Below are 14,288 nucleotides of genomic sequence, written 5' to 3' on the forward strand. Positions count from 1 at the left end.
CCTTCATGGACCTGGGAAACATTTTGAAAAACAAACAGATGTCGTTCGGGATTAGATTCCGAGTCTTGAAGTGCTACGTGTGGCCAATCTTGTTATACGGATGCGAAAGCTGGACTACAAATGCAGAAACACAAAAGAACATTGAAGCTTTTGAAATGTGGTGCTTGAGAAGGATGCAGAGAATATCGTATACCGCACACAAAACGAACGAAGAAGTGCTAAAACAAACATACCAACAAAGGAAACTAATGCCCTTAATAGTGGATCGACAACTATCCTTTTTCGGACACATAGTAAGGAAAGATAAGAATGAATACCTGGCAAGTTGTGGAAAAATACCTGGTAAACGCGCCCGGGGGAGACAAAGAAAAACACTCATAGACCAACTGAAGGGCTTCACCAACCTAACAATCCAAGAGCTGTTTGAAAAAGCAAGAGACAGGGAGGAATGGAGAGAGATAATTCATGCAGTATCCGAAGCCTGGACCAGGCATGGAACCTAGAAGAAGAAGAAGAAGAAGAAGGAATTTTACGAGTCCAATCCTGTTATCAGAGGAATAGATCATCCAAGCCCATCAACTGCCTGGAAACGTAAACTTATGAACCTGACATATTATCATAAGTTACGTAAAATATTCATATCTCTATTTGTAACTGCCACGATCACTGTTTATCTCTTTTAATTAAATTTCATCATTATTTTTATTTCATTGTAAACAAATCGTTAATTGTTTTTCATTTATAGTAACTAGTAAATTCTGGGGCCTCATTCTACATAGATCTTTATGCATAGTCGAGTAGCGCTTTACTCACTTGAGACCATGACATTTTGGAGGGGACACATATAAAGAATTGAATTTATTTAGTTACTTATATCTATTTCATCTAACCTTAAAGTTTAAATTATAAAACTCTTAATTGCCCCACTTGATCATATTTTAATTGAACTCCCTATTTACAGGATTAATTTTTTTTCTTTTTCATTTCTTCATTTAAATGGAATAGCAATTTATCGATTCATTCTTTCATTTAAATTGAATAACATTTTATTGATTCATTCCTTCATTCATTTATTCATTTATAAATTATTCATTCATTCATTGTTCATTCATTTATTCATTTATAACTGATTCATTCATTCATTGTTCATTCATTTATTCATTCATTCATTCATTCATCCATTCATTCGTTTATTCACTCATTTATCCAATCATTCATACATTTATTCTTCCCTTCATTCTTTCATTCATACATTATCCATTCATTCATTCATCTATTCACTCAGTTTTTCATTCATTCATTCATTCCTTGTCCACTTTGTTATTATATCACTCATTTCATTTTGTTGTTTGCCTCATTCATGAATTGTTTTCAATATGTTTACATTCCATAACGATTCATTCACCTATCATCCAATCACTCAGTGTTGTGAACACATTTTGTAACTATTGTAAATCTTACGATATTTTATTGTTTTGTATTTCAGACATCACTGTTAAACACTCTTCAATGCCTAATTACAATTGTTGAACAACCATTGAACAAGAGAGAGGTCCCAGCCACGAACTGAGTTGGTAAATATATCCTTCATTATTCTCTTTTACATGAGTTGGACATCACATAGTAACTATAGACATCGTGATTTGTTTTGCATAGTGATTTGTTTTAAATGCATTTTTGGCATATTACTGTTACCGAAAACCACTTATATATTATGTTCTGAAAAGTGAGTCTTTAAAAACTAAATAATAATAAAAGGAGTCTACTAGCCGTCGTGTTATATTTAGTGATAGATAACTTGGGATTATTTTGGCATCCTATTATTGTTATCACACTCTAGTATATTAGCGTCATTGCGAATAATTGTACACAAACTAACGACGAGTCACACACATTGGTGATACATTTTTCGTAGTAACATAGTTTAGAGTACACGCGATTGACACATTGTTATTGACACAAGTCATAATAACTCCGCATTGTATTGACACATTGCTTTATAAGATATAACGATAAAAGGCATCAAATTCAACATACATAATGAGTTGAAATAAGAGAGAGAGAGATTTCTAAAAATAGAACAGTTCATTCCAGTAAGTGTAAATAAATAAAACAGTCAGTAACAGTATCCTGTCAATATAATATATATAAAATATCGTAACTAATTTATTGCAACATGGAAGCATATAAAAGATACTTAAGTCTCGCAAAGGACTTAGAAATACCCCAGGAAAGAATATTTCATGGTGCGAAGAGAAAGTAAAAGAAGAAAAAGAACATGAAGAAAGAATTCGTAGAGACGAAAATGAAGAAAGAATTCGTAAAGAAGAAAAAGAACACGAAGAAAGAATTCGTAGAGAAGAAAATGAAGAAAGAATTCGTAGAGAAGAAAATGAAGAAAGAATACGTAGAGAAGAACGAGAAGAAAGAGTCCAAGAAAGGGAACTAAAAAGACAAATAGCTTTAGCAGAAGAAGAAACCAAAAGGACCCAAATGATGCTGGAAATTGAAAAAACAAAAACCGGTCATGAAAGAAAACATAATAATAGTGATGAATTTTTCGTGAAACTTCCACGCATGCCAACATACGATGAACGCTCAGACTGTTTAGAATCCTTCTTACACCGATTCGAAGTTCAGGCTAAAGGTTATCGTTGGCCAGAAAGCAAATGGGCCACAGCCTTGATTAACTGCTTATCTGGAGAACCGCTAAAAGTTTTCTATACCTTAACAACTGAAGATGCAGATGACTATGGAAAAATTAAAGACGCTCTACTAAAAGATTTAGATTAACGGAAGATGGTTACCAGGAAAGGTTTCACACTGCAAAACCGGAAAGTGGAGAAGACTTTAATACATTCGTGAACCGAATTACTCAATTTCTAAATCGGTGGCTTGAGTTGGCAAACGTAAAACAAGACGACTTTGCAGGCCTTTCTCACGCTGAAGAATCGAATCTATCAAGCTTGCAACCCAGATTTAGTCGCATTCTTTAAAGAGAAAAAGCCAGAAAACTTGGACAAATTAAAAATCTACGCAGAAAACTTTAACAGCGCACATCCAGTGACACCCCTTAGCAGAACATTGAAGGAACCATACTACGCTGCTGCTGCTCAGAGTCCAGGTACACCTAAAGTTCAGTACTCAAATAGAACGAGCCGATCAATCACTCGGAACACGCAAGTGAAACAGGATGACCATAGTAACAAACCATGGAACAAACAGTTCAATAGAGACCATAGCCGACCCTATCAAAACAAAACAAGAAATAGCACTGACAATAATACTGAGTATAAGAAAACCAACAAACCTATAATTAAATGTCAATATTGTGGAATGAAAGGCCACACAGCAGACAAATGTTACAAAATCGTGGGATATCCGAAAGAAACTGCAAATGCATCACTCCAAACCAGTGTAAATAATCAGACACGAGTAATGTCAGGAGAAAATATAAATGTGTATTGCGTGAAAGGTATGTCACTTTTAACACAAACTCACAAGTCAGGATCGCTATTTTTTTGTGAAGGCAAAGCTAATGAAACTGATTGCAAAATATTGAGAGACACAGGATGCAGTACAGTAGGAATAAAAGCATCTTTGATCAATGACGAAGACAAAACTGGAAAAACGGTACAATGCATCACATTCAGTGGCACAGTCGAAACCTTTGAAACAGCTAACGTGTACATAGAAACCCCATACTATACAGGAATAGTGGAATGCTGTATACTTCCCAACCCCGTCGCTGATGTTATTGTTGGCAATATAAAAGGTCTTAAAGACAACCCAACAGATGTAAAAGAATGGTCATTAACCCAAGAAACAGCTTGTCTAGCAGAAACAAGAAAGATGACTAAGACAACAGAGAAGCCAATGACTATTTCTCTTGAACCACAACAATTTGACAGGAACACGTTCATTGAAGAACAGAAAAAGGACCCGACTTTAACATCATATTTCAATATCGCAAACAAAGGGACGAAATCAAAAGTTGAATACATCATTGAAAAAGATATTCTGTTCAGGTTACATAGGAAAAGAAACAAAATAGCTAAACAACTGGTCACGCCGAGTATTTACAGAAACAAAATCCTTGGAATAGCGCACGATTCAATAACTTCTGGACATCTTGGGAGCTCTTCCACATTGAAGAGAATATCCGAGAATTTCACATGGCCTGGAATTACTAAAGACGTCCGAGAATATGTGAAATCGTGTGACACATGCCAAAGAAGAGTCACAAAAGGCAGAATACCGAGATTGCCATTAGAGACAACCCCAGTTATTGAAAAAGTTTTTCAAAAAGTTGCAATCGACATTATAGGCCCTTTAACAAAATCAGATAGAAACCATACACACATACTAACACTAGTCGATTACGCAACCAGGTGGCCAGAAGCGATAGCATTGAAATCAACTACATCGGATCACATAGCTGAAGCATTGATGACAATTTTTACTAGAATAGGCATAACAAATGAGATACTGTCGGACAATGGACCCCAATTTACATCACATATGATGCATGAAACCATGAAACTCATGGGGAAACCAACACTCATTCACAACCCCCTACCACCCCCAAGCAAATGGTCTTTGTGAAAGATTTAATGGCACTCTAAAGAATATGTTAAGAAAAGTGTCAGCAGAAAAACCAGATGATTGGGACAGATACTTACCAGCAATCCTATTTGCATATAGAGAAATACCCCAAGAATCTACAGGCTACTCCCCATTTGAGTTGATGTATGGACGATCACCTCGCGGCCCGATCAATATAGTAGCCGACATTTGTAAAGGGAATGAGGAGGACAATAACGAAATTATGTTTGCTTACGAATATGTAAGAAACCTGAAAGACAGAATAGAGGATACATGTAAGCTAGCACAGGAATCCGTCACTAAAAAAGCAGAGAAATACAAGGAATACTCCGATCGAAAAAGCAAGTCAAGAAAATTTGAGATTGGTGACAAAGTACTAATACTCTTACCCGATGACTCGAGTAAACTTTTAGCTACATGGAAAGGACCATTCAGAATAACAGCAGTAAAATCTAATGTTAATTACGAGATTAAAATTAACAACACAACAAAGACATTCCATGCAAATATGCTAAAAAAGTATTTTGATAGAGACACAGTGTCGCAACCTATGTTTACTAATATCGAAGCTTCAAATGCAGGATTAGTCATACCGTTGGTCATGGGACACAGACACCCGAGACAGAAAAACAAACAAAAATCGCACAATTGCAACCACCTAAGACAAAAAAAGAAGTACGCAAAGTACTTGGGCTCCTAAATTTTTACAGGAAATACATTTACAACTTCGCGCACATCGCGACACCGCTCACAAATCTGACAAAGAATGGGTCACCGAACAAAATTGTTTGGACAGAAGCGTGTCAGAATAGCTTTAACCAATTAAAGGCATTACTCTGTTCAGAACCAATTCTTAAATTACCCGACATATCAAAAGAATTTGTTGTAAGAACTGACGCGTCTGATAAGGGCATCGCCGGTGTACTATTACAGGAACATGAGGGAACTCTAATGCCTTGCTTATATGCAAGCAGAAAATTATTGGACAGAGAATCACGATACTCTGTAATAGAGCGTAAAGGACTGGCCATCGTCTTTGCTTTAAAGACATTCAGCAGATATCTACTGCTAAAAGAGTTTGTGGTCGAAAAGGACCATAAACCACTCACGTACATAAGAAATAACAAAATGAATAATAGTAGAGTACTAAGGTGGAGTCTATTTTTGCAAAATTACACTTTCAGTATCTCTCACATACCAGGCTGTGAAAATATTCACGCCGACCTACTTTCTCGATTAGTATAAACACGTGAGAAGGGTATAACTTAACCTCCCATGCATACTGTTAGTTACCTCGCAAACTATGCCAAATCAGAACGCACAATTTCGATAATTTTATTTGTAAACATGATGACCCAACTTAATGTAACATTGAGTATTGTTTGGATATATATACCATACCCATTCATGATTTGGGAAATCTTCTCTTTATCTATCATTGTTATGAATTTTCACTCATTTATGATTAATAATTGAAATGTCAATATTTCATTTACATTTTCATTCATTTCATTTAGTAAATTACCTTCATATCATCGACTTAAATCATGCTTCATTGCCATCACTATTGTTTATCACAATGATTTGTAATCACATTGCCATCATGTTGTTCATCACAATGATTTGTAATCACAATCTTTCATTGTTATTGTCACCCATTCATATACCTACGTTAATATAAACATTTCCATGTCTAGTTAATAAATAATTTAATTGTAGCACAAATCATAACAATGGATTAATGCTAGAGTATCATGATAGTAAATTTACTTCCGTTTGTAAAATCTATCTTTCCCATAATGGTTAAAGAGTATATTTTAAACGTGGGTGGGGGGTGTCACAGTAAAGGTTGTTCACAATTATCTTATTAAATTTTATTTTATTAAGAACTGAATTCATCTCACTCCAGTTATATTTCGGTAGGCTTAGATAAACTTAACCTTCTAATATTAGATCGTCTTTCCTTTTATAGCCTTCCCTCGAATTAATTTCTAATTAGTGAATACTTTTCGTTCTACATTCTGTCACGTAGCCATTTATTATAAAAGCTGATAGGTCTAATATTCTACACTCACTTTCTCTCCACAATCTATGCCGGACGGCCAGTCGCTCTATTCCTATATATATACTGGAAGATTTTTATCTTTTGGGACTTTGTAGATATTATATCTACACCATTAAGACGCCGGAGCTTTTAACTTTGATTGTATAATCTTCAAGGATCAAACCCAAGCCCGCTGTCAAAGGACTACACAATAACTTCTTACCAATTGCCTGGAAGTGGAATTTTACGAGTCCAATCCTGTTATCAGAGGAATAGATCATCCAAGCCCATCAACTGCCTGGAAACGTAAACTTATGAACCTGACATATTATCATAAGTTACGTAAAATATTCATATCTCTATTTGTAACTGCCACGATCACTGTTTATCTCTTTTAATTAAATTTCATCATTATTTTTATTTCATTGTAAACAAATCGTTAATTGTTTTTCATTTATAGTAACTAGTAAATTCTGGGGCCTAATTCTACATAGATCTTTATGCATAGTCGAGTAGCTCTTTACTCACTTGAGACCATGACACTTTCTAGTAGCGTTAGCTTTCCTCTTTCTAGGGTATAACGGACCAACACACAAAATTATGTGTAACCATGAACTTTTATATTCTGGTTAATACAGCTTAGTGAGAATTACTCATAAACGTGGATGGCAAAAACAATATCAAAGACCTGAGTGACGTCATCTTCGATCTATCTATATCTTATTTGAAAATAAACAGAAATTTCGAACGGTGTTTTTGATCATTGAAACTTTGAATTACTTTCTTTAAATATATATATATATATATATTATATATATATATATATATATATATATATATATATATATATATATATTTATTTATTTATTTATCCATTTATTTTGATAGCTCATAAATTGCTAATGTATTTCAAGAGTGGAGCAAAAAAAAAGGAAAGAAGAGAACTGATTCATCGCACCACTCTCGTTCAATTTGTGTTTAATTTTTTTTTCAGTAGTTACCTGTTTGTAATATTTTTCAGTTATAGGACAAACCGTGTCACAGAATTAGAAAGGGGTAAGTGGTCTAAAACGTTATAAAACACGATGAAGGAGTAGATCAATTAAAATTACATTAAAAAGAACTGGACTAAGCATTTCGTCATCAAAACAAACAAACAAGAAAAACAAACAGATTATGTTATTTTCATGACAATACTATATTAACTTTCTAAAAAGAATGTTGTATTATTTTAAAACATTCGAGTATTAAAGTGTTTCTCAAAATGTGTTGGCCTATTCAAAACAAGGATAAATGGAAGAAAATCTGCACTCTTATCGGAGCTTGTTTGGCGTTGTCAACAAGTGGATTCAGTTTGTACTGGGGGAACCTTTCAATCTACTCCACCTCTTACTCTTTAAATGAACAGCCTGATGCTGATCCCAGTGACATTATGACCCCGTGGCCTTTGTCCCTTTGGGTAACCTTCACATGTGTTGCTATTTTGATCGGTGGACAACTTTCGAGAGTGATTGGAATTAAAATTACAATGCTGTGTGGAATCCTTTTAAAAAGTGTTAGTTTTTCTTTGGTGTACTTTATAATCGGAAACTCGACAATCTTATTCAATATTTGCATCGGAGCTCTCCCCGGTGTCAGTGATGGAATTGTTATAATATTAATGATGCAACTTGTGTAGAGTGGGTGATGGTCAGGTTGGGCTTTACATTAGTATCATTCGAAGCTCCTTAGTTCTTGGTGCTCTTGTTATCAATCAATGCGTGACCTTATATCTTAACACCTATAACAAAAGTCCAGACCTCGAATTGTATCACAAATGTTCTTCTCTGATACGGATGTCACGGATAAAGTGCCTTCTTTATTTTTAGTTCAAAGCGGGATGTTCTTGGTTCTACAGTTGACGGGACTCATGGTGGTTCGGACGAGGACAGAGGACAATTCAATTCAGAAACAATCAAACAACCAAGAATGCCGCAGAAGTTACAAGTCCCTTGACATTTCGATTGAGCGAGAAAACGTAGAGATTGTGGATGAAATCGATTTAAAAGAACCGGATGCAATATCAAGATCACGTGACAATAATCATTTCCAGTCTTCAGCAGGTGATGTTCAAAACTTGGATCTATCCCCAACTCAAATTATACGAAAAGTGGAATTTTATACGTTTTTCGTCACCATGGTGATAGGTAGCGTTTCATATGTAACTATGAATAAATACTACAAATCGTATGGACAGCTGTGGATTCAAGACGATAATTTTCTGACAATTCTTGGCAGTGTTATGATAGGGATTACGGTTGCCTTTTTCTTGATTTACGGATTTTTAATCGATCGATTCGGTGTCAAATGGTGCATGATTTTTTATTTCGGATCCATTCCATTTGCAAGTCTCTCGTTTTATTTTTCTCCTATGGTCAATAAATGGTTGTTTTGTATTGTCACGTTATGTTTCGGAGGTTTAACAGCGCCATTGTTTGTCTTATATTCCGCATGTACGTTGAAGGCTTTCGGGATAACCCATTTTCCTACCAATTATGGTTTGGTATCAATATCTTCTGCAGTGCTAAGTTTGGTGACTCCGATTTTTCTGCAAGCAATTTTAGACAATTTGGGGTGGTTTTATCTTTTCTTTATTACTGCCCTTCTCGACGCTATAGCTGTCGTGTTGATCATTTTAACTGTCAAGGAATGAATAGGTGTAAGATAATAATATATGAAGTAGGTATTATTGAGGAATTCACTGAAAGAAAAATATATATCATTATATCTATATTCGAGAAGAAAGTGGCACATAAGGAGTAAGTGAGCGAGAGAAGAGGGGGGGGGTGGGGGCGAGGCACACACATTCATACAGACACACACCCACACACACACACACACACACACACACACACACATTCATATAGACACACACACTACTACTACTACTACTACTACTACTACTACTACTACTACTACTACTATTACTACTACTACCACTTCTACTATTACTACTACTACTACTACCAATTCTACTACTACTACTACTACTACTACTACTACTACTACTACTACTACTATTACTACTACTACTACTACTACTACTACTACTTCTACAACTACTACTACTACTACCACTACTACTACTACTACTACTACTCTTCCTTCTCCTACTCCTCCTCCTACTACTACTACAACTACTACTATTAGTACTACTACTACTACTACTACTACTACTACTCTTCCTTCTCCTACTCCTCCTCCTCATCCTCCTCCTCCTACTACTACTACTACTACTACTACTACTACTACTACTACTACTTCTACTGGTTTTTCTGTCTGTATCATAAGCATAGGTCGGCATTTCAATTGTCACAGGCGCCATTAAGCTAATTGTAACTTGTAAATTTAACCCAAGATTAATATAAGTACATTACGAGTTTTTTTGCTACACAAACAGATGTTCCAAACTAATCCCGTTAATTTATTGCTGGTTTTGTGAAATTCATAGATGTATAACTCTTACTCAGTTTAAAATGGTTGACTGTCGTCTACATGTGTACATATAATATGAGTAACCTCTTTCATTGTTTAATAATCCTTTTAGTCCTTGATCAATTTAATTTGAATTTAACAGCCTAATAAAATTATTTCACTTTTGAAAAAAATATATCCAATGCCTCATTAAAATGGCTGTTTAGATTTGTCATTGTTTGAAATTTAATCGTTTTGATCTTTCTCCGAGGGTGGGGGGGGGGGGGTTGGCCGAGTGGTTATTACATTGCACAATGACCCGGAAGGTCCCGGGTTCGAGCCCCGCTTCAGGCACTTTCGTTTTTTTTCCTTAAGCAAGATTATTAACCGCCAATTTGCTCACTCGGACAACATGGGTGATTCCTGTTGGCATTAGACATCCATCTTGTTTGATGAATTTTCTACATTCCTTCTTGGAATGTCTAGGCGACGATGTCTTATGATGTCCTGGCGGAAGGGCATAATTCTTATTTTTTAAAATCTTTCTGATACTGGTATAATCTTTAAAAATTACGGAATATTGATTTGATTTATGACATTAGCGCATTTTGCCTCCTAGTCATACGATAGGATAATCTCGGCCCCTTCTTTTATCCTCTGTGTGAGATCCTTTCACATTTCACAATCTTCTGTCATAGATCTCAGAGATAGAAGGAATACAACGCTCATTGGATTCTCTAACACTCTCTCGGGGGAAACCAAAAAGGGTGTTTGAATCGAAGCGTGTCCGATATCCGAAGCTCATGGGATTTAAGTTCAGATCTTTATCTTACACAGGTGCCTGCTTCTTAATTTTTTAAATTGATATTTTCAAAAAATAAAAACGGACCAACTCAAATGTCTTCGTCCTCGTCCTCTCATGTTCAAAGTATGTGTTGTTTGATTCAAGCGAGGGTTCACAGCTTAAAACGCGTACCTACGTATGTGAAGAAAATATAGGTGTATTAATATTGTCACGAACCAACACTTGAAACTATGTGTAACCATGAACGTTTATAGTCTGGTTAATACAGTTTAGTGAGAATAACTCATAAACGAGGATGGCAAAAAGCAATAACAAAGATTGAAGTGACGTCACCTTCATTCTATCTATAGCCGACGTGTACTGAGTTAGTAGAGAAGTACACAAAGGCTATACGAAACCTGCCGACTTGAAAATTTAAAAATTCGCAGTTTTGAGGGGATAAAAATAGCAATCCCTATAGTTAACTTTAACAATCAACATTTTACCCGTACAATAATTATATCATAACTCCTCAGAAACCCTTGAAATTATGCAGTTTGGTATCAACTTCACTTTTGAATAAGTTTTAATGACATAGAGATTGTCATTCAGTTCTTAAATTGGAGTCAAACATTTCGTAATTCTACGACTTTTTTGTAGTACTTGGCAGGTCAGGGCTATACCCACGTATCCACACATACACACACACACACACACACACACTATTGCTAGCCTATAGATAGAACGAAATGACGTCACTCAGGCCTATGTTATTGCTTTTGCAATCCATGTTTATGAAAAAAGAGTTTTTTTAAAAGGCAAAAGAAGAAAATTAAAAAAAAAAAAAAACAACCCAAATAAATAAATAAATATCATGTATAGAACGCGACGGTCCCAAGCCCGTGGAACACAAAAAAACGAAGGTCCAACATGAATGGCAAATGAAAGCTGGTGCTTAGATGCTATTTTTAGCTTCACTGCTTATTCGACACACTAACCTGAACGCCCGAGGGTTTGCGATTAAGCGGAGTCGACTGTACATGTTTTTTCCCCCAGATTGCGGCAGTTCACTGGTTAATAATTATTCGGAGCTTTCGAAGCATTTGAATCAATTATTTGTGCTGATCAAAATGGATATGAGAAAAATATTCCTCGTCATGAAATGGGACTTACAGTCTTAGAGAATCATTATGTGTCGGGGTGATTCAAAATTTTAATTTAAAGTAAAAAATATATAACGCTGGAGTTCAGTTAACCTATATATTTTATACGAAAATAAACTGAAATTTCGAACGGTATTTTTTAATCATTGAAACTTTGAATTACTTTCCCGTATTTATTTAATTAATTATTTAATTATTTACTTATTTATTCATATGATCATTTATTTTGATAGTTCACAAATTGCTAATGTATTTCAAGAGAGGAGCAAAAAAGAAAAAGGAAAGAAGAGAACGGATTCATCGCACCAGTTTTGTTGAGTTTTTGTTGAATTTTTTTTTCAGTAGTTACCTGTTTGTAATATTTTTCAGTTATGGGACAAATCGTGTCACAGAATTAGAAACGGGTAAATGGTCTAAAATATTATAAAACACGATGAAGGAGTAAATAAATTAATAATACATTAAAAAGAACTTGACTAAACATTTCATCATCAAAATAAACAAACAAACAAACAAGAAAACAAACAGAAGACCAGATTTCCTTGGCGAGGAGTCCAACACGTGATCTGTTATTTTCATGACAATACTATGTTAACTTTTTAAAAAGAATTTTGTATTATTTAAAGACACTAGTAAAAAGCCCGCAATTTCGCGGGGAAAGAACTATTTTCATTCGATATTGCTTGATTAGCTTGATTACGATTAGATGCACACTTTAATCGATGTGCTTTTGTCGTCGCTGCCATGCTCTATTCGGCATGATTTTAGTTTATCAGTCAGTAGATATCAATATCAATAAGCACAAGTCTTTACCACGCTTGACTTGGGAGGCCTTCCGAAAGCTCCTACAAAGGGAAACAACTTAAATAATATTCCCTCAACTAGCCCCAAGAAAAAGTAAAACCTTGACTACTTTTACCTAACCCTAATAGGAAAATAAACACCCTTGCATTATGACTAACCCTAATAGAAAAAAAACCCTCGTACTGCTTTGCACTACCTTTCAATACTTCACAAATTAAAATGGGGGCTTAGAATCAAAACAATGGTCAAATTAGGAAATTTTAAACTTTCACAAATCTATCAAGGTTTGTTCTAGAGTTTTTAAAATGATTCTTTATGATGACAAATTGAATAAATAAACGCCTGACAAAAGATCTACGGTGAAAATACAAATTGAAAGAATACTGGGGATGTAGGAGCTTTCGGAATGTCTCCCCCTTAGCACCTTTACTAAGACTTATGACTAACCCTAATAGAAAAAAAATCCTCACAAATCTATATGATGACAAATTGAATAAATAAACGCCTGACAAAAGATCAACGGTGAAAATACAAATTGAAAGAATACTGGGGATGTAGGAGCTTTCGGAATGTCTCCAAGTTTGTTCGGGCTAGAAGCTAGACAGATACAATTGACAGTTTGTCGACAACGTTTAATTAACTATTTCCCAGGGCAATAATTATCACATCGATGGCATAAAAACGACCGTAATATCAGCAGTAATATTAGTTGACGTTGTTAATCGGTGAAACTTGTTTAGAATTTGTGTAAATCGAATACCTTCATGTGATCAAGTGAATAATATCACTATGAATGCCACGATTTGCTGAAAAATGCCAACACACACACATACACACACATGTATACACCACACACAACACACACACAAACACACACACACACACACAAACATACACGCAATTAGAACATACTACTACATAATAACAACGCTGATCACCGCTAAATCAACAACACAACGGAAGTAATAATAATACTTGATGTCATAAATAGATGACGCAAACTATATCGGAGGCAACGCGTTCAAAAGGAGTGCCTACAATTGGCATCTCGCCTAAGGTCACTGGGACTGTGTAGGTCCGAGCAGATTTCCGCTGGCAGATGGGACAGGATTTGACGAAACGCTTAATGTCTTCAGTGATTCCGGGCCAATAACAGTGAGTTGAGATGCGCTCTGTTGTGGCTGCTGTTCCCATGTGTCCACTAAACGGAATATTGTGTCCCATTTCCAGAATCTGTCGACGATGAGTGGCTGGCACGACAAGCTGAAGGCGGTCTTGACAGGCAACTCGATATAGTAGTCCACTTTGGATTACAAACCCTTTTTTTCTCGGTGTATCGCCTTTTTCCGTCACTTTGGCGAAGCAGCGCGCTAGCGTTGTATCCTCAACTTGAGCCTTTTTAATTTCTTTTGGTCCTGGATTTGGTAATAGAGTT

At 35.5% G+C, this 14,288-nt stretch overlaps 1 protein-coding gene across 1 annotated transcript; it reads left to right on the top strand.

Moving 5' to 3' along the window:
• The first annotated feature begins 8,465 nt into the window (after window positions 1-8,465).
• LOC144979014 (uncharacterized) lies at window positions 8,466-9,341 on the top strand. The gene has a single exon (XM_078925629.1). It carries the CDS (start codon window positions 8,466-8,468, stop codon window positions 9,339-9,341), a length of 876 nt encoding a protein of 291 aa, XP_078781755.1.
• The last annotated feature ends 4,947 nt before the right edge of the window (window positions 9,342-14,288 follow it).

Source organism: Berghia stephanieae, chromosome 8 (genome assembly GCF_034508935.2).
Source record: "Berghia stephanieae isolate SIO BIC M18660-M18661 chromosome 8, UCSD_Bste_1.3, whole genome shotgun sequence".
NCBI classification, from domain to species: domain Eukaryota; kingdom Metazoa; phylum Mollusca; class Gastropoda; order Nudibranchia; family Aeolidiidae; genus Berghia; species Berghia stephanieae.

Bases quoted from the DNA above. Each gene is read 5' to 3' on its own strand.
- LOC144979014 (XM_078925629.1), top strand. From the start codon at position 8,466: ATGTTCTTCTCTGATACGGATGTCACGGATAAAGTGCCTTCTTTATTT.